Genomic DNA, 21,778 nt, shown 5'->3' on the forward strand with positions numbered 1-21,778 from the left:
ACCAAAATTATTTCTGATATCCAAGATTTTCCAGAAAATTCATACAAATAGTCTCACTTTTTGGCCTGACCTAAGGCTGGGCACCACCTAGTAACGTACATTGAGGATGTTAAGCTTCAAATAGAATTATATCTGTTACATTATTTAAAATGTGTTACTCTCCATACTTAAAAGGAATTATTTACAACCCTGCTTTGTGTAGGATTTGATGAAGCTCTTCAACTAAATCGGAAGGACAGGAACACCTATATCTCTCCTTCAATTTAGCAATTCACTGATCTGGGTAGAGAATAGTTCTTCCCCAGTGCTGTCATTACATAAAATGTGTATTAACACCAATCCTATACATCAATATTTAATTAAAATCATAAGCTATCCCAAATTATGAGAAGATAACAATGTCTAATCATTCTGAGCTTCTGGTCTTAAGAAGGTAAGTAACTTCAAACCTGTGAAATATATATTTATAAACATCAAGCATTTCAAAATTACTCACACAAATGCAAACAACCAAGGACAAAATTTAACTAGCAAAAAAGAAAAAAAAAAAAAAAAAGAAACAAAAAAAGAAACAAACCCCCAAAACTTAAAATGCTGGTAGAGCTGAAATCATGAATTTCAGTGGACCAAATACTAAAATAATTGATATCAGTGGATCAGCATTCCACTGTCTAGGTAAAGTAACAAAGACAAACACTTAAATTTTCTCATTGAGAAATTTATAGTTTATAATCAAATTTAAGGCAAAATGAAAATCTCCAAGGCTACCTGACAGTAAAGAATAAGGAAAATTTAAGCTAAGTCTGAAAATAGCTCATAATGTTTGCTTGAAGCACAAATGAGCATTTAATACTTTTGACGTCAGGATCTCAAGGTTAAAACAGCATGCAAAATTTTGTAATGTGAATCACCCTGAAGCCTTTGCAAAGTATGTGTTGGAAATAGGATTGTAACAACTCTGTCTGGTTTTACAGATTTGCATTCTTATCACTGATTTCAACTGGGAGTGTAGAACTACATGATGCATTTTGTGTTTTACTTCAGAGGTCTGATTGTGAAATATTCTCTTTACCTGAGAGGACCTGCATTGTTTCCTTGGCACTGGCTGATTCCAGGGGAGCTAAAATGCCATTCTGCACCACAAACTTGTAGTACAGCTGTATTGCCTTCAAGTAAATCATTTAAGGAATCAGCAGAGTCCCACTGCTGCCACTGGTGCTTCTCCACCAAGCATTAATAAAAACAGGATAGGGAAAACACGAGGTAACTGTGTTAGGACTCCACATCAACAATGAGAAGGATTTACATACATCATGGTTTAGATAATACTCAGTTCATACTGTTTAGACTAAGGAAGGGCAGGGTTTCACATGTCACTGACTCATGACTCATGCCTTCCCAAAGGCTTGTGGATTTTTCTTGCAGCACAAGACTTGGCCACCTTAATCTGGACAGACTAGAAACACCTTTGTAGATTCATTTGGCTATTCATTTCAAATCAGCACAGGAAAGTGCAATAACTTCCCTTTGCAAACTAGCACTAGACCTCATACCTGCTAAGAGCCACATTTGGATGGTGAGGGTCAGCATATGCAGCTCCCTCAGCGGGATTAGAATGTTAATTGCTACATGCTCGAATTATTTGCTTTCAGCTACTTTAAATACATCATCCATCAAAGATAAATTACAGTATTTAAATTGCCTTATGCTTGTCGTTTTTCAAAGGGGAAAAAAATTCCAAATCAGTTGTCAAACAGTTACTAAATAGGAAATATGAAGAATTACTTCATATTTGTCTTGCTTTATTTTCCAGCTAATTCAGAAGCAGAGCAAATGGTTACACAATACATCTGAAAAACTGTAACAATATAGCACCTCATCCTGTAATTATTTAGTTAGGTATTTTTAGGGAATGTTTGTTCCATGTCATTATAAATCCATTAGGAAAAGAAATCTTCCTGTAGTGGTTGCTTTTGTACTTAATAGCTCAGTGTAAAAGTAAATGCTGAATCTGGAGTGAGGCATCCTGTGCTTACGGCCATGAAGCACACGTTTGGCAGACAGAAGTACTCAGACTCAGTAATTTTCCTTCAAATTAATTTGCAGACAAATTAATACTGCAGGGTATTTTCCACATTATTGTTTTATTCTATGTGACTTATTACACTAATTGCATTTAAATTTTAGCACTGAAGTAAAAGTGAACAGTAAAATGTCCAGATGTGACTCCCATTTTAGTCAGTGGCTGCATCAGACAGTTCATTTAAAAAATATTTGAAGTATTTATAGCACCATAAACATAATATTTAATATCATGCTCAGTAAATAATAGAAGTATCTTTTATTCTTTGTATTCTTTTAGTCTTTGTATCTAAAATCAGATTCTACTTCACAAAGATGAGTAGAGAAATCATTTTTCAAATCTTGAGACCCATGCTCATACTTGACCTGGACAGCAAAAACTGAATGGATGGAATTACTGCTTCCTCAAAGCTTTCAGTAGAGCAACAGCTCCGTTACTCCTAACAGAAAACTTGGATCAGCAACTTGCTGTCAAGTTTCACAGCTGGATGTGAGATCTTCCAAGGTTTTCTAAGTGTTTTATAAATTAATGAAACTCCTTCACTCCATCACATGAAAGCTGCCTAAATGCCCTGATCCTCTTGCTGTGTGGTTCTCTGAGGCAAGAGAACACACCATCAGCCATGGGATGGAAACACATCCAGCCCTGCTCCAAGAACAGAAACATTTATTCCTACATAGGAACAATCTCACTTTCTCCTATTCACACCCCCGAAGTTAAGCACGTACAACAGCCTGTCTGGCTGAAAGGCACATTAGGGGAAAAAAAAAATACATCTTCTAAATTTTTTTAGGTGACAAGTGGGACACACACTTCACACACAGAGTATCCCACCTTCCACACCTTGGTGTCCTACTCACACAGGATGCCTGTGGTTGAGTCAAGGGGTGCCACAAACCTATGACTACTATTGTCATCCAGTTATGGCACACCTGCATCATAAATTCCTGCCACATGAGACAAAAGAAGACAGAAAAAGAAGAAAGGGTGGTTTATGTTCTGTCTTTCATGCTATGCTAAAGGACAGCCATAGTGTTCCCAACCTACAGTAGCAGTTGCTTTGTTTTAATTAACGCAGCTTAGAGAAGTGACTCTTAGCTTGTTTCATTAAGTTTGTACGTTGAAAATTTTTTCTATCACTGTTACTGAAAGACAAAACCACAGGGGTTTCAGCTAGGTGACAGCAGCCCAGTTTTACCATCTTTTGTGTGGTCCAAATAAATGTCATTCTTTAAAATTTCCCAGCAAAAGAACATGAACAGACCAACAGAAATCTTTAGCTGAATCCAGTATATGCTCACATGCCATTGCCCAAGGAAAGTTTCACACAGTCATTGAAGGTAAAATAACAACTACACTGCAAGGAAAACTAAGTTACAGTCATAAGCTGGTAGGCAAGACCACCATCCATGTGCAGGCACCACCATACATGCCATAGCTGAGAGCTACCAAACAAGGTGAGGTGACATGAGATCTTCTCCACAAAAGCTCATTACCTGAGAACTCTGCCTTATCAAGATTGGCCCTGGCTGCCTGCAAAAAAATAAAGAAAAAACAACAAAAAAAGGCCTGTTTGGCATCAGCCTCTGTGTTCTTCATGGGAGGACTCTTTAACCCTTTCTAATGAAGAAATAAGAAATAGCTTTTATGATACTGATTATAATTCATTCAGGTGAGTAGGCAAAACTGACAGTAGCAGATACACTGCACATGGACAAGATAGCCAAAACCCATTTGAAAGAACTCAAACTTCAACAGCTTTCTCCAAGCCCCAGTGAAAAAAATCACAACACACTGATCATCTCTGTCAAAGTTTTGTCTACAAAAACAGTAGCTCAGAGTGGAAATTCAGACACAAGCTGTAAGCAAGTGAGGATTACGAAACAGTAGCTAGTTACAAGTACAGACCAAGCTGATCCCACAGTAGTACTGTCTCTTTGCTCAACCTCCACAGATTTTTATTTCTGTTTGAAAAAAACCACTATGAATAAATAGAATAATAAGGCTTTTCACATCAGGAACTATTTTTGATGTTACAGGAGATAAAATACAGTCAGCAAGAACTGGTTGTGTTGAAAGGACAGCCCTGAAGCAGGCAGGGTGACACGATGACACTGGAACAGTAGGGAGTGTTCTGTACATAAACCCACGACTACTGCAGGCCAATCCAACCTCAGTCTTCCTGGGAGAAATACACAAGAACATGAACTCGTGCTTCTGGACTGTTTCTGTGTCTAGCTAGTGAATCACACCTTTGTACCACTGCCTATGATTGTCTCTCAAACACCTCTGTTTGCGTGCATGATGGCATTTTGCTTGTTTGGAGTCATGCTTCAGTAAGCTTAAGTGCCTGATCCCTAAATTTCAATGTCTGAGCCTACACATAAAAACTAAATATAAGCAGCCCAGGGGTAATGATGATAATCTAATGAGTAAAACAGTAGATGCTAGCTAGCATGAGGCCAACTTTATGCATATACTCATTATCCTAACAAATGAAGGTCTCTGTTGACTCTTCTTACAGCTTTTACCTGTAAAAACATGGAATACCACATCCTTTTGCTAGAGAGGGGAAAGAGGGAAACTTACACGATACAACTCATGGAGCATTTCTACTTTCTGGTTTGCTAGCCTAGGTCTAGGGTCATTCCCAGAGAGCTAGCAGAAGACTGTGGTAGAAGTATGACAAATCCCCACAAGAGAAACTGAACAATTCTTTCAACTTGGGAATTACCAGTGGGTTTCTTCAGCTATACTCTTAGTACAGAGGATAAGATTTTTCAGTGCCAAAACATGTAATTTTAAAATAACTAATAAAACCCTCAAACATTTTTATTATCTATGGAAGACTTCCTTTTTTCATCTCTTTTCTTTGGTCTTTTAAAACCCCAAAGATCAGATATACAGGAAAATGTCAACATTTATAGTAACAGTAACAACATTACTCCTTTCTTTAAAAAAGTTCTGAAAGAAGTAAAGTTCACATAATATCCTATTTTAACAACCAAATGGAGACAATTATTAGCATTTTGAAGAGAAGGGATCTAAAAATTATTGTTACTCTATAGAAAAGCTTAACGAGGTTTTCTATACTGCTTTTATTGTATTTTTTTATAACAAATGCTTGAAATAGCCTCCAGAAAACATTCAGGAGATATTTATTTCCCAACAATAGATGACTCTAACAAAGCATATAAAAGCCTCTCATTCTTTTCCTGTGTGTTTCAACTTCAGCAGTATGACCAAATGACAATAATGAATTGATTTCTCTATAAAAGCAAAGCAGCAGATACTTTGCAGATATTAGAAATGAATGGATGAAAAGGAGGAAATCTTCTTAGAAAAATAACTGGATGAGGAATAAATTGAGGTGAAAATATACATATAATGCTGCTTAAAACTGTATGATGCCAAATATTCATTTTTAGCAAACCATACCACATTAATTGTATTTATAGTTCCTATGGATGAACTTGATAAATACCTATAGATAATTCAAACATAAGCAATGTCTTGCTCCATCACCTTAAAAACAAGTAATTCTGATTAGGGGGTCTATGAAACATGTAAAATCCATGGTGTTTATGGGAAAACAACGGACTGGATCATTTGTGTAGCTTCTCTCTAGAAAGGTACAGGCTGTCTCTTGTCTGTGAGGAAGAGAACAGCAAAGGGGGCATTCACACACACACTTGTGTGACACAGAGAAATGGTGAATATTTTTACTCCAACATTTACCCCTTTTCAACCATCTGAAGCAAAATGTCTTGTCTGTTTGTTTTTTCCACTACTGATAAAATGCAAAAGAGATTGCAATAATAACACTTGCAAAATCTCAGAAGGGAAATCTGAAAAAAATTCATGCCATGTTGATTAAAGGCAGTGTTTTTTTAATCTAGTCAATGGATTTAAATACTATATAGAAAACTGTTAAATCATTCAATAGCTGTAGGAGAAGAATAACAATGCCATCATTCATTATTCAGCCTATACACATCTGTAGGAATGCCAAGCAAAACATACTCATGGTACCTCTGGTCACATATGTAACAACCAGCAGTGTGGTAGGAAGTGTCATTCCATGGGATTTCTCGACAGCATTTAATGGATGCTACTGGGAATGACTTGGAAACTTTTGAGCACTGACTTGCCTAATTAAGCTTTCCAGTAATTTAAGAAACCATCTTCAGCACTCCCAAATTTCATTAATCTTCAGAAGACAGAACTACTGACCAAAACAGCGAATAAAAGTTTTTCACATGAGAGAAAAGCACTATCCATTATAATGATTATTCAAAAAGCAAATGCAGTCTCCATAATTGTAAATGCTGAATGTCACCCAAGGTAACTAAAATACAAGTGTCTAGGCTATAAGTCATCATAAACTGATTTTGTAACTCCTCACATCTTGGAATAATTATTTTTTATGACTGCACATATAAATCAGAAAAACATGGGTAAATATGTTTCTTAGTTTAAATTCTGCCTGAGACTGCTTTGCTCAAGTCTGCTCCAACATCAATGAGAAGACTGGTACCTGAAGCCATGAAGTCTCTGACACTCAAAGGTCTTGAGAAAGAGTCTTTTAGCCTCAGGTTTCATATTTTCTGAGCAGAAATGCTCACTCTTCTTCACATTTATTCTATCATATCCTTTCTCTATCAGTTTCTTTCACTGGAAGCTTTCTTTTGAATTTCTATGTACTCTTCCACTATTCTATTTCTATATTCTATCTCTATGTATTTTTCTACTATTATTCTCATTAAGGAGAATAAAGCAAGTAATTTTTCTTCATTTTCCTGATGCTTTTCTTATATAAAAATCTGTAACTATGTAAGCAACAGAACATTTATAAAAAACAAACAGCTAATCTGGTAGCAGGACAAGTTTTTCACAGCAAAATGTATCAATAAGTAATCTGAAAGCATGTATCACTATTATTACAGCATGTTAGATGGTCACTGGAGAAAGAGAATGATTTTTGTGCATGTGTGTGAAAGTCCAGGAACTGCAGTAACATTACAGTGGGCAAAGGGGAATCACTGAATGAGGGAAATTACTCCACTGAAGAAGCACAAGTTAACATATGGCTACACTGACAAGTCATTACAATTCAAATATAACTCTAAAGAAAAAAAAAATCACTGATTTTAGATAACTGACTAATCAGAAATAGGATTACTTTGAGATGTAATTTATTCAGAATAAATGAAACCCTGAATTTACTCCTGAGGGAGATCTATCAGAGATTCAATTTCATTACTCAAAATTGAGTTAGGTGAATAAGGGACTCTTCAGTTTGATGCCTGAATTAAAGTGATCAGATCAATCAGAAATATTTTGTTAGGCCTAAAATTAAATATTACTCTAATTGAAGAATTATTTACTGCGTTAACCTTATTTTTAGAATTAAAAAAGTATCACCACTTGGAAAAGTCAATCTCATTTGGAAAACCTGAAAGCAATCATTATCCACTTAAAAAGATAAATTGCCAGGTTTAGTAGCTAAAGTTTCTTAGATTAACTGCACATGAATTGGAAAACAGCAAATAAACTTGAAAGAAAGATGCAGCTTCAGAGACTGTGCATTTTTTTCCTTCTTTCCATCCACAAAAGTGCTTCCCAAATTACAGACTGAGAGAAGCCTTGGCCAGGAGGGGTTTGTGGAGGTTTTCCTTCACTACTTTCTGTTTGTGACAGACACAAATTCCAGCATTAGACATATGGAATTGTCAGTTCCCTATTCATGGAAAAGTTGAATGAATTTCTGTGGAAAATACAGAGCTCAGTCTTTTTAGGAAAGGAGTTATTAATATATTTAATTAAATATTTTTTTCTGAGATGCTTAGAGGGAAAGAGGTCCTACAGACTTTCTTCCATTTTGTATTAAGCACAGAAAATACTAATAAAAATAATAAAAAAACCCCAACAAAACAAAACAACTTGAGAGTGTAAACTGCATCTGTTGGAAGCTGTCATTTCTGCTTATTTTCATGGGAACAAAGAGTTTACAAACCACCACAGTATTAAAGGGTTTCATACAGAAATTACTTCAAAATAAATCTTTACTAATGAACTATATTTTATGGAGGTTTTGAAGGGAATATTTTCAGAAACATTCAATTACAGAAACTTGAGGCAGCTCAAGAAGCCCAGAGAAAGCTTTCTTTTGAAAACCTCCTAGTGGTTTAAAATTTATTTAGCAAGAACCTCCCTAATTTCAATGGATTACTTCAGTTTTCATCTTTTAACTTTCCAAATAAGTGCAAAACAATGTATCTCATTTTTACACACCATAAATGGCAGTGAAAAAAGGGCAACAAGCAGAAAAAGGAGCTCTTCAAGCTCATGGCTTCCATACTCTTCCTTGACTGAAGTGTAATCAAGTCTATGAATTCAAAGCAGGAATCTCGCCCTGACAGACTATTTATTCCAAAGATGAAAGACTAAGTTTTTGAAGAGCTATTCTACCTAAACCAGACACAGTATCTGTTTTTTAATCAAATTACGGCCACAGCCTTTTTCCTTGCTCAGTGATAAGTCAGCCAAGAAGGACAATGCCACAGTAAGACAGCAACAGTGTATTTGCTTTCTTCTTCCATATTCAAAGTATGCAAACCAAACTGTCTTTTAACATAGCACTGTACAAAGCAGTCCAATAAATACTACTCTCCCTCTTCAAGCACAAACCGATGAATAACAGAATTATCCTTCTTTTCAATCATGGGATGAAGAAACAAAGGCAAATAAAACCCACATGTTAAGCTGTCACATAAAAGCCTTTTATTTCTATTTTATATCTAAGTTCTATGGTTTTTATGAGTGGGTTCCAAATTTGCTAAATGAAATCTCCAGTCTTCAATGTTTTAAAATAATCACTTTTTAAAAATTTTCATTGTGCTAATGTTTGTTCCCATGGAAACAGGAATGAAAGCAGAAGGTACTGTTAAAAGAATTAGAATTCTCTCCCACAAATGAAAGACTTAAAAATAATAACATATTAATAAAACAATTGTCAGAATATACATTTTCTCATTTTGCAAAAGCAAAGCATGATCTTACATTCACTGGAGTTAATAGGGCTGTAACTTTTGATTATATTACAATTAGCCTAAATCACTAAGAACATATTACTCAGGTAAAAAAACCTGATCAAAAGATTATTCAGTTAAATAGATAATTTTCAGATGCATTTTTAAATTAAATTTAGGAGGTGACTGTCATATGAGGCCTTTTTTGGAAATAGCACATGGAAGAATTACAAGCCAAAGATGTAAACCAATATATACTAAGGATTATTTCTATTTACATAATTTAATTCTAATACTGTTGTTTAATTTTCTTGAAAGTGAATTAAAACCTGATGGGAATTTTTTTACAATTAGTCAGATACACTTCTATGCCCTAGCCAAACACTAATGGAATATATCTGAGCTTAATATTCTGTAGCATTTTTTATAAGTCAGATTTTCACTCTGGAGAATTTACATCTGGCCTGTGGTTGGAAGGAGGGTTTTGCATCCTTCTGTGAGTGTAAAACTTCCTCATAAAACTCAAAATACACTGATCTATTTTCCAATGCTTAAAATTTTTATTCTACACAGAAGAGAATTCTGATAGATAAAACTTTATTACCATGGTATGACTTTACAAACATGCAGGTATTTTAATGAGCTTTTATAAATCACTGGTTTAACCAAACTACGACTTACATCTCAGCTCCAGATCCTCTGACCAACTCTACAAGAAAATGACTGCCACTACTTTCTCCTAAGAGACTGTTTTCACTAGTATGCTAGCCTATTCATTATGAGTTTCATTAAAACTCTGAAATAAAACATTTTAAATCTTTTCATTCACAACTTATTCATTTACCACAACCACCTTGAATTTTCCCTTCATCAGAAAACCACTCCATTGAAAAAGGCTTCTTCCTCTGCAATGCACCATGAACCAAAAAAGCGGTTAACTTCTCAGCATTTTCTTATTTCCTTGTTTTCTCCTTCTGGAAGTTTTCTCCTTCCTACAAAGAAGCTGTCTAGTGCTTTGAAATAACTTGACAGAGGACAAGAACAACTGTCTACCTTACAAACTTTACTCTTCTATTTCCATTTCATCAATTTTCTGCTGTAATTAAAATCGCCACAACTTAAAACTCTCATGTATATGTATTTGTCCTAAGAAATTAAACTTTGTGAAATTGCAACATTAAAATGCCATTTCTGAACCAACCAAGAATCTCTTATTTTTGATGCTAGCTTGTTTTATTTTTAATTTTCTATTGTATGAAATGACAAGCCTAGGAGGTTAGTTTAGCTGCACTCAACTTCCTGTGCTTTTCTTACCATTAGATGGTATGAAATTCTTTGGATATTATATGGCTATTTCCAGCATCTGATCCATTTTTTTACCTGTTTGTAAAGTTAATTGTCAGATACCACATAACTGTATTGATTTTTGATGCCATCCTACTCTGTTTCAGGAACATCTATTATAGCAAGGCTCTTTCTATTCTATTTCTTCCCATTGAATTCCTCTAAATAGTGCTAACCAAAACAGGTAAGCATTTTTCATTTCCCCAGCTACATGTAAACCATAATATATATTTTTAAAAACTACTACCGATGTCACACTCAATTAGCAATTATTTTCAGTCTGAGAACATTTCAGGTCAAATAAGAAAAAATGTTTGGAATAAAGTCTTTACAAAAAGGACCACAGATATAAAAATGTTAAAGCGCTGTCATCTGGTGCAAGATCCACAATGCTTTAACACACGATATAAACCTACAGTCCTGACTCTAACATGTACTTTTGCAGGACAAGGGTGGAGTTTAAAGGAAATCTTGCAACAAACATATGTGCTTTTAGAATTGTGGGGTTTACTCTACTCCATGTATTTCACTGGCGCATTTGTGCTTCCACTCCATGTGATGAACAAGCGACAGGAGAAAACATGAGAGCTTTTTTCTCCCTAAGGAGAAAATGGTGCAATTCTCCAGCAACATTTCGTTTTGATACTACATTTTATTTAGTCATAACTCTATTTTGTAAATCTGTGTTTTGCCTTTAGGTCAGCAGTACTCCAATGACCAAAGCTCTGTCAGACAGCTATCATTAGACTTCTGAGGACATCTATATTGACCTTGGACTCCCATTGAGTTTATCCTCTGTCCTTGCATCATATTTTGTTGCTAATTACAGATGCTCTCGTATTTTTTGTTAGTTTTAATTGTCCATTCCTTTTTTCCCCATTCCTGGTGGTGTTTTTATTGTAAAACAGAAACAAAGTTGCAATCCATTCAAATTCAGAAAACAAGTTTTTATCTTGTCGAAAGGAGTCATAACTCCCATACTGTAATTTATTTGCTATCATTATACTCAGTGTCTCAGAATTTATAGCCACAGTGTTAAAGTGTCCTATGAGCAGAAGATATTTATTTTGAAATGGCTTATAAACAGCATCTCAGTCTCAACCATTCACTGCTTTTCCACATTTCACCAGCAGCTCCTCTGGACCCTGAGCTCCAGGAGCAAATGTCCTAACACAGCACTGGCACAGACACCACTCCATGTCCACAACAGCTTTGGATGCCCTGAGATGACGTCCCAGTGACTTCCAACAGCACCACTGAGCCCCCCCTGCTCACTCTGCAGGTGAAGCAGCCACAAGTGCTCTGTAGTCTAAAACACATCACATGAACTGAGATAGATCACTCTTGCCTCTTCCACTGCAGTAGAGTTACTGTAGGATCACTGGTCACTCCACCTGGAAGAAAACATTCCTGCTACTTTTCAGTAATAAGACACAGCACTCGTTCAGTAGCATTGCTCCTCTGGATTGCCTCACATCCTCGTTTCTCATTTTGGTACATGAACAGTAACCTCCAATGCTTTGCAAGGACCAGAAAAGTTATCCCCAACAAGTAAAAGACAAGCTCAGGATGTTCAAGCTCTAATTTTAGCTTCCTGTTAGACCTTCACCACAACATACTCATGGTTCTATATAATCTTTGCCTATCAAAACATATAAAAGAAGAAAACAGCTGGCTGAATTAGTTCACCTGGATATTATGACTTCCCTATTATGACATGGGGCTCTTTGTTTCCTTTTGCTTCCCAGTTATGCATTCTATACATGCTGCTTTAAACATACTTCTCACATCTCACCATTTCAGTGATGTTAGTTTTACTGTTATTTCATCAAAAGAGTGGAAATTCTGACCACTTCTTCCAGCCTACCCATTCACATATTTAACCCAACCATTATCCGTTCCTCTGTGTACTTCAGAGTTCTGCATCTTCATTTTGTTACACAAATTTTAACCTGTCTTTGCCAGATAAAACATTCTGTGCTTCCCACACCTTCCCTTATGTTCAAATCCCTGACATTTCATTCTGTGACAGTTCATCATTCACCTCAAACAGGGGCTCCATACAAGGAAGGAAGCTGTCAACAGTGGACATGCTGGTTATTTACAACTAAACATGTTATACCATGTTATTGTTTCAGTGTGTTTCCAAAGTCTTTGCTGGGGTTGTTAATCATATAAATCAGTGGCAGGACTAATTTAAATGAGGGTAAGTCAGCCAGAAATTTAAATTTTCCTTTTAGCAGACTGCTAAGTGACATACATACTGGATGAAAAATAACTTCAGCATTGTTTTCCTGAAGGACGCAATGAGAATATTAATTCCTTCCACGATACCTTAAATAACTGTAACAGGAGCACAATTATATTTCATGAAGAGTGTTACATCTTAGTATTTTTTTCTTCCCTTAGATATACCCAGTGGGATAGGAACATCTTAGGCAATTGCACAAAAGAAAGGACAGTCATATACAGATCATATTTTTTGTTACTTTTGCAAGACCCACACTCATAGACAAATGCCGTATGCTTTCCTAGGAATACACAAGAGCAGCGCCAGTGAATTTACGCAAGCAACATGTTTCAAGACCGCCAACAATGAAGCGTCAAACTGCACTGTATTTATGAATAAGCCTGTAATGTTATATCATAATGAATCTGTTTCACATTCAGCGGTGTGATGCAGTACACAGTAATTATAGTAATGCAGTGCATGGCTGTAGCTCTTTATATGCACATGGAAGACACCAATGCCTTTAGGATGGACATTAACGCAAGGTAGGAGGAGAAAGACAGAAATAAGGAATGTAAGGAAGTCCTCATCTCAAAGTCTGATGGTATTCTCAGGATCTATATATTCAATATACACACTCACACATGAAGACTGTTAATGCAGCAGAGAGATCATCTGGAATTGGAATGCAAGCCTTTATCTTCTTTTTTTTTCTTTTTTTAAAATATATAGCACATTTTGTTTGTGATTTCTTGGAGTTTTGGTGGACGATGGGGGAATTTATTTTAATTTAAAAGAAAGATTATTTATTGTCAATAATTCCAATGGATTTAAGAAAAAAAATGAATGAAATCTCTTTCTAAAAGTTCCCTTTTCTCCTCAACTCAGCAGATGGACTTGTTCTTCAAATTAATTAGAAGTAAAGTCCTATAAGGAATACAACTGGTCTCAGTAATGTCTGCCTTACACTACATTGTTTGATTTTTCCATTTCTTTGTTTTTTGAGGTCCAGATTATTATTTTTTTTTGTCTGCGCAATGGAGAGATTAATTTGAACAACAGGAAAAAGAGATGCTTTAGTTTTAACAATACTAGTGATTACTATGTTGCACACATGATCTGGTATTGTTATTCTTATTCCCCTCCAGACTTTGAGTCATTATGGTATTTTCTTCCCTGCTTGCAAGTCTATAGTGCACAGCGCAGCCCCATTTCATGATGTGTTGAACAAAACACAACGAAGAAATAAAGAAGGGGTCAATAGAAGCTGTTAGCTACAAACACATTACAGGCAATATACAACACCAGCGGTTGAATATTGACCTCAGGGCATTAACTCTAGATTGGCATGCCATGCTACAGCACATGAACACATAGTCATCTTTACAACACAGAGCGGAATTTAAGAGACTCACATAATTGCCTGCGAGAAGGTACAGGAGCACTTCCAAAAGCTGTGCCCTGTAAATAAAACACATTTTTTTTTTTTTTTTGGAGCAAAGGATGTCAGAGTAACAGCAGCAGCAAATGAAAAAATGACAGGACATGAAGAAAATGAAGGCAGTGAATTGAAATAGAGACTGTTTAGATAAAGAAGTTTATTATTTTCAGAAGAAGTGAAGTTCCTATTTTCAGATAAACATAAATTATAGTGGAGAATGTTCTCTGAGTAATCCACCCATCAGTGAACACAATGAACCAAAAAGAGAGAAAAGAGAGAGAAAGAAAGAAGACAGAAAAAAGTATCAGCATAAGACAGGCATGCTCACACTTGTCAAGAAACTAAATTTGATGGAAAGGACAATGTACAGAGTATATATTAAGATGAATTCCTTTACAATAATAATAAGGCTCAATGACACCAATGTCTTAGCTGATACTGTCACTGCTTGAAGGTACATTTCAAACAGGTAGGAAGGAGAGTGTGCGCAGTACTGTTTGGTTCCTGCCACTTCATCTTGTCTCCGTAATTCTTTTACACATCCTCACTGAATCAGTTTAATGCCAGCTGACAAGAAACAGCTCTATTAAATCCCCGATAAATACACGTGGTACGCTCTTCCAATAGATAGAATGCTTCATCTTTTGTGTATAATGCCAGCAATTACCACATATCTCTGAAATACCAACTGTGCATGTGAACAAAACATGAACCAAATACCAAACAAGCCACACCAGTCAGGATCTGTAAGCAAATCTCTTCCCAGTGTGATCCCCTATTACCACAATATCCCTCAAAAGCCCACTCCCCCCCAAAACCAACAAATCAATCCCAGAAAAATAACAGCAGAAAGAGAGAACATGACTAGGTAAAGAGAAAATCTAGTATATAAAATTTTAAAAGTACTGTTAAAACAATGTTGTCTCATTTTGAATCTAGATCATAAATCAGAGCTTTATTTTGAGTTGATGTCCAAGATTGCATCCTCCTTCCCAATGTTCAAGGGCCTACTGATCATTTGGACTAGGTAGCCAAGCATAACTAATTACAGTAATATTTATATTGGAAGAATTGCCTTAAAAATATAAGTGATCATACACCTGTAACTTATGAGTCTTGAGTGGATCTTGGTTTCCATTTTGACTTCCATCACCTTTTTGAAGACAAGACTGGGAACTGATTTACCAGACATTTTGACAGGGCTAGGCCCTGGTTTTTGGAGATAATTTTCTCTTTCAGGTCTTGTGAAATTCCATTTTCCTTTGCCTAGGAGGAGTAAAGCATATATATGCATATCTAGAGAGACGGATCTAGAAGAGCCACCTTTACATGACTGATTCCCATACCACATTTTTAAGGAAAACCAGAATAATAAATACCACAGCTGTGCCGCTGAGACCACAGCTTGCCACGCTGTGGCCATATGCAGTGCAGGCTAACTCTGCAGAAACCATTTATCTCACTACACCCCAAGCTTGTCACTCCAAGATCCCCTCCTAAACTGCAGTAGGAGGCCACAGTCACAGCAACAAAGAATCAAAGGGGCAAGCAGGGACTAAATTGTGCTGGGGCAGCAAAAAACCCACCAGCTGCATCCCCTGTTTTCAAGGTTGACAGGCTGCCAGGAAAAGGCAGTAAGCTCTCCTGTTTGTCAGAAAAACATGCCAGTGGGCAGTGTGCTCAAAGCTCTTTCCTCCAGGGCAGACAGTGTCCTACAAGTGCCCTATCCCCCAGCCCCACAGTTTTTTATGGGATTATTTCAGCACTGCCAAGGCCCACCTTCGTCTCCAGTTGACTTCTCAGAGTAGCCAAAGGACGAATTGGTTTGGGTACCAAATTCAGTTGCACATTTAGGACTTAAGACGAGTTCTTCAGTGGCTGCTAAGGCTTTACCTACTACTTCCAGTACTGTCTTTAAATTTTTTGAAAGCAAAATACAGTTATTTTAGATACTAAGTATATTTACCTAAACCAAAGCTAGAAATACTGAAGAAAACACACCGCACGAGGGCAGTACTACTGTCTCCCCATTCTCCAAATTCTAAGTTATTCTGGGATGCTAAAAGGCAGCTTTCTAGAAAAGCTAAGGTACCCCCTAAAAGTAGTTTCCAGATCATCATTTAAGGACATTGAAATTATTTGTGAAATCATATACACAAACCAAAAAGCAAAAGTAAATTGGTCTGACAATGGTTAAAAAACTGTTTGCTTATTTAACCAAAAGGGTTTTGGGGATTTTTTTTCTGTAATTTGAATGTGTAGCATCTGCATTGTACCCTCCATGAATCAGAAAGAAAACCTTTACACAGCCTCAACTTACACAGATCCATCAGCCAAAGAATTGGGAACTTAATTATTCATTGCTGGTTACTATCATCGCTCCTGACACAAATTCTGTATCTCTAATTACATAACCCTCCTCTGAAAAGCAAGATGCCAATGAATTTGACTGAGAATTTACTTTCTCACATTTCTGATTTCCAGCGTAATTTGCCTTCTCAAGGGAAAGAATATATACCTGTACCTTTTAACTGGGCCTTCCTTTCCTTTTTTGTGCATACTCCAGAAATAAATGTTTTCCTTCAGTATTATCTGGCCCAATAATAGTGTTTATAGACAGTTTTCAGATATTCTCTATAGGAAATTCAGGCTTTGCTAGAACTTATGGCAGTTCAACTCTCTCAGTCACATACAACTTCTTTTCTGTCCTCTCTATGTCTATTCACTTAATCCTGAAAGTGCCTAGGACTGTCAGTGGTCAATACTGTGCTAAGTTTTCCAAGTGTGATTTATAGAAATTCAGAGCCTTACACAAAGAAAATAATACATCAATAATGTAGAGGCATAGTAGATGACTTGTTACCCTGTAGTTGCTAAGAAAATGGTTTACAAAAGTTAGCACATTCATCTGAAGTTTTAAGTGGTGAACCCTTCCCCACATTTTTGCTTTGCAATTTTAACTAAGAGATCAAATACACAACAGCATCTCTCAAATAACACTGATTTTTATACACTTTAAATGTATTTTTGAATATACATGTGAGAAGAAAATAGACAGGAGTACCTGACAAGCTGGAGCTCAGGTTCCCATCAAGATCTGGAAGCCTCTAAAAGTGTCAGGATGACTCATTTATAACACCTGGCCTATTCAGAAGGCCAATGAAGGCAGTTTTTTAGGACTGCTTTGCACATGAACACAGAATGACAAGAAAATACACCTGCTCAGGTCTTGATTCCTGCCTACATCATAGCCTTTGTCATAAAATATATTGAGATTTCAGTCTGAAGTGCTTGCTGGCCTGGGAGGGCCAGAGTGGCTTAATCAGATGCATCTGATGTGCAATCAGATTCTTTTATTTAATATTTACCATAGAATCAGATGCTGAACTAAACAGTAATCACCTAATTAACTCATGCTTAGCATAGATTCCTATGTTCCCAGTGAAAGAAGGGCACAGACTAATATTTCTTTATGTTCCTGTGCCATGCTGTGCTACAGAGACAGTGCTACAGTCTCTGTTCCTCAAAAGGGAAAAATAAGAGAGGCTTTTATTTTATCTTTCCTGCCTTCATGTAACATTTCTGCAGCATCCCCTCATTGCTACTGCAGGAATGTTTGATTACCCAAGACAGCTCTAAAGCGAATGTGGATTTTATGCACCAAACAAGCAGATATACAGTTGTTCCGTTTACATTCCTTCAGTCAGTCATTCCTAATTTCTTTTCACTTAGTTTTCAGAAATGCAATCAGAACATTACAAAACTCAGTTCTTTTTGAAAACACTATCAATTTTTAATCTTGTCAAGGTGAGAGTATGACACTGTTTCTGTCAGAAGTCACAGTTAAGTATTCACTGAAAACTCCAATGAACTCTGTAAGGGAATATGGCATTTAGCTCCCACTGTTGTTTTGCTTCTCACATCCTCACGTTGAACAAAAGTTACTGTCAGCTTTTCAGTGTAATGACTGAAAACACCAACCACTCTAAATATTTATGACTGTAGCTATTCTGGGACAACAGAAGCAAGGAAGTCCAAGTGAAAAGGGTTCATAATTCCACCTCTTCAACAAAGCAAAACATCCAAGTATTAGTTTGCTGTTCAAAGGAAGCTTTTCACTAAAAATACTTTACCAATTTTATATGTTTCCTACATCTGCCTGAACTCTAGAGTTATGATTTCACTTGTTATCAACTGAATATAGTGACTGAAGTCCTCTGGGTTCACCTTGAGCAACTTGAAAATTTGAGTATTGCAATATATGAAACAATCAAATAATACAGCTAAATACCCCCTCTGCAGCATAACTACACAAATATTGCTGTTCTTTTTTTGTCACTTTCTACGAGGAATCTCCACAAAGATGTGTATTGACAACAGACCAATCAATGTCAGAAATAAATGGAAGAGCTCGCTACTCATCAAATGAGTGTTTTTCCAATAAATGCCCTCTCTTCCCTTAGAGCACAAACCTATCTAGTACATGATTAAAAGGCAGATTAACAAAAAAAAAGATACATCCCCCCAAACAACCCAAAACTTCTCAACCATTCCAACCTCATGTTATGATTTTAAAAGAGGCTAACTCATGATACAGTATTTCCCCTAGAAGTTTCCCTAGCCCATAGTAGTTTGACATGAACTTAGAAAATTAACATATCCCTTTTTTCTCATCACAGAAATCAGACCAGTACCACAAATGTTTCAGAATGCTGCTAAGAACTAAAAAGCACAGTCTTAGGAGACAGGCTATACTGAAGTCTTATACCACATTAAAAAAAAAAGTCAACTGATCTCATAACTGTCAAGAAAGATAATTTCACATCAGTACACGATGACAAAATACCTCTATAAGATTTAGTAGAGACAGAAGAACTTGCTGTATCACTCCCACATTCTCCTGTAACAGCAGAATACGTTACTTTCACAAAGACAGTAAATATTAAAGTGGTGAGATGTGCTTTGGTGTGATGGCTTCCACTTGCATTACACAGCACTTTACCAGCAGAGCGCGACAATGAAGTGACACACAAAGTACTCTGCTGCTACTCTGAGCTCTGGGGTGAGTTCAGTAAAGGCTGCCTTGGATCTACTGCTTTTCCAATGCAGTATCTCTTGAAAGGTTTTGTATGTGTTAGTTAATTCAATAGATTGACATGAGCATGTCTTCAGATATGGTGCTACCACATTCTAAGAGACGCAGACTTCTATCAAACTGCAGGTTCTTTCTTCAAAGTTTCAATTCTGGTGCAACAAACTTATTAATGAACACCTTCTTGATCGTTGACTTTTACTGTGCACACTCAACCTGCACTCATTTTGGTTTCAAAATTTTTACCATCTTGACAGAAAAATCTGCTTTTTGTCACATGACCTATTTTTTGTGTGAGCTGACTCAATGGGACTATGTCAGTTAGAACAGCTTTGTCCTGTTTTCTGCCTGAAATTCATACACAACCTTTTAGTCTAAACTCCATTTCTAATAAAAAAAAAAAAATCCCATTAAAAATTTTATTTAAAAAAATTCCCGTTTAAAATTTTAAATGTTGAGACAACTTCTACTTATGTAGAAACCCCCCATCCTTGAGGCTTATTTTGACAAGTTGAATACAGAGAGGGGGAGATCTTGAGACTTTGGAAGATAAATCATCTGCATAAACATAAATGAAAAATCAGAGTCAAAGCAGTAGTATTGAAGAGGAACACGAGTGTTTTAAAGCCAAGCTCAAGCAGGACAGAAACTTTCTTTTTGAAGAAAGGATTAGAAAATGCTAAAAGAACCCTCAATCAACCCCCCCCTCCCCATTATTTTTCATTGACAACTGTTTACAACTTATTCTCTTCCATAGCATTATCCAACTTTAATAATGGCTAACATTTAGTCTTTACATTCCCCCTCATGAAATACTGCTTATCATTTGTGCCTTTTTCTTCTATTAGATTTCAGATCACAATATGCTTTACCTTTAACAAAGAAAGAAGAAAAAAATGTTTTGTTCCTGTGGTGGCGTAAAATAACGTAAGGCCTTCATACAATTCCAAAATATTTAAATGTATATGCAATTGAAGATGATTGCACATAATCACATACATTTATTTTCATTTTTTTGAAAGCTATGCCAGGCATGAACAAAATTACTAAAAGAAAATATCCCCAAGAACAAATGTGGCTCTGTAGACTATAGATGTATTAATATAAATATATTCCTCCTCAAAACACATTCCAAACTGAACTTATAGCTCAATAAGGAAGACATATTTCCATCTTAAAGTTATCAGTAAATATTTTACTAGAAGTCTCCTGGCACTTTTTCAACTCTGACTCAACATTTACATACACTTTTCAGCAATCTGCTTCCACATATAAGTGAAGGATCCTAAAATACACTTTAACACCAGAGTTTGGATTGCAATCTCATGAGGCCAAACTACAATACTACCTTAGATCTAATCAGACAAGGCAGTAAGAGTCTTTCTGGGTACTTACCTGATACTGAGAGGATGCCTGTTTCAAATGGATAGTCCAAGGAATGTTTCAACTAGCTTCCCTCCAACTTGCATGTTTCCTTGTACTACCTCCTGAGAAACAAAAACCTGCTCAAGTTGCTTAGGTAGAAATTTCTAATAAATTGTGGACCCCTGTATGTCCCAACATCTGCTGAAAGACTGTTCCTACATTTAAAGAAAAGTTTTTGTAAACATAAAAAAAAAAAAAAAAGTAAATAGGAGAATATTAACTCATTTGCAGACATCTCATTCACGCTGTAGATGTTTTGTTACATTAATTGCTTGTTCACTCGATCTCCTGATTCCTTCTCCTTCTGGGAATCTTGATTTAAGAGAACTTGAATTTTGCTATCCCCGCCTTCAGTTTTACACAAGTTGTTTTAAAGCCACCCTGCTTTGCTCATTTAAGCCTTTTGTGAACTTGATTTTTCAGGTCTTTTAGGCACTAATGCCTATGACGTCTTTTGTTTAAAGCATATCCTCTGTAAACAGTTCAGTAGAAGTGTTCCTATTTTACGGCTGATTCAGAATGAATTTCCAATGGGCAGCCTCAGTACCTAGCCAACTTCCACCCCTTCTCCTATTCTTCTAAGCCCCTTGCTCCTGCCAAAAGCCACCCTTCTGCTGACAGTCTGATCTAGGCTGATCCCATGTGTTTAGGTCCTCTGACGTGAACCAAGAGTACCACAGATGGCCACTTATTTGTCTTGCACCTGGTTCATAACCTGCAAAATGAAGTTCAGCCACTGTTTGGCAGAACATATATGATCTCATGAAAGACAACAACAATAACAACAACAACAACAACGAAGTAATTCATTGCATTATATAGCAAGTCAATTTGGCATCTATTTTAAGGACAATTAGAGACCTTCACTGCTTTAAATTACCACATTCATTAGACAGTGTGTCACGGAAGACCAAATCTTCTCACCATTTAAATTTATTTCATGTCAGAAAAATACTTTTTGATGGTCTATGTTTAGTACAGGGCTCTGGATGGCTTAAGGAGTCCTGGATACCTCACTGCCTCTCAGTGCACATTACCTTTCCAGGTGGAGCACATGGCATTCCTTATGTGAACTCTACCTGGAAGCAACCCCTGTGGGGAATCTGATATTCCCCAGGAGCAGACATGGTGA

At 36.4% G+C, this 21,778-nt stretch overlaps 1 protein-coding gene across 11 annotated transcripts in view; it reads right to left on the reverse strand.

The window, feature by feature from the left end:
* CCSER1 (coiled-coil serine rich protein 1) overlaps nt 1-21,778 on the reverse strand; it is a 648,564-nt gene that overhangs the window by 102,933 nt on the left and 523,853 nt on the right. For 2 of the 11 annotated variants that reach the window (XM_086888622.1, XM_086888617.1), the window contains one exon: nt 14,104-14,149. The exons of the other annotated variants lie outside the window; for them this stretch is intronic. In XM_086888622.1, the coding sequence (XP_086744748.1) occupies nt 14,104-14,149 (46 nt within the window). The remainder of the gene's footprint in view (nt 1-14,103; nt 14,150-21,778) is intronic. 11 annotated transcript variants of the gene reach the window in all.

This window comes from Cyanistes caeruleus, chromosome 5 (assembly GCF_971803275.1).
Source record: "Cyanistes caeruleus chromosome 5, bCyaCae1.hap1.1, whole genome shotgun sequence".
NCBI classification, from domain to species: domain Eukaryota; kingdom Metazoa; phylum Chordata; class Aves; order Passeriformes; family Paridae; genus Cyanistes; species Cyanistes caeruleus.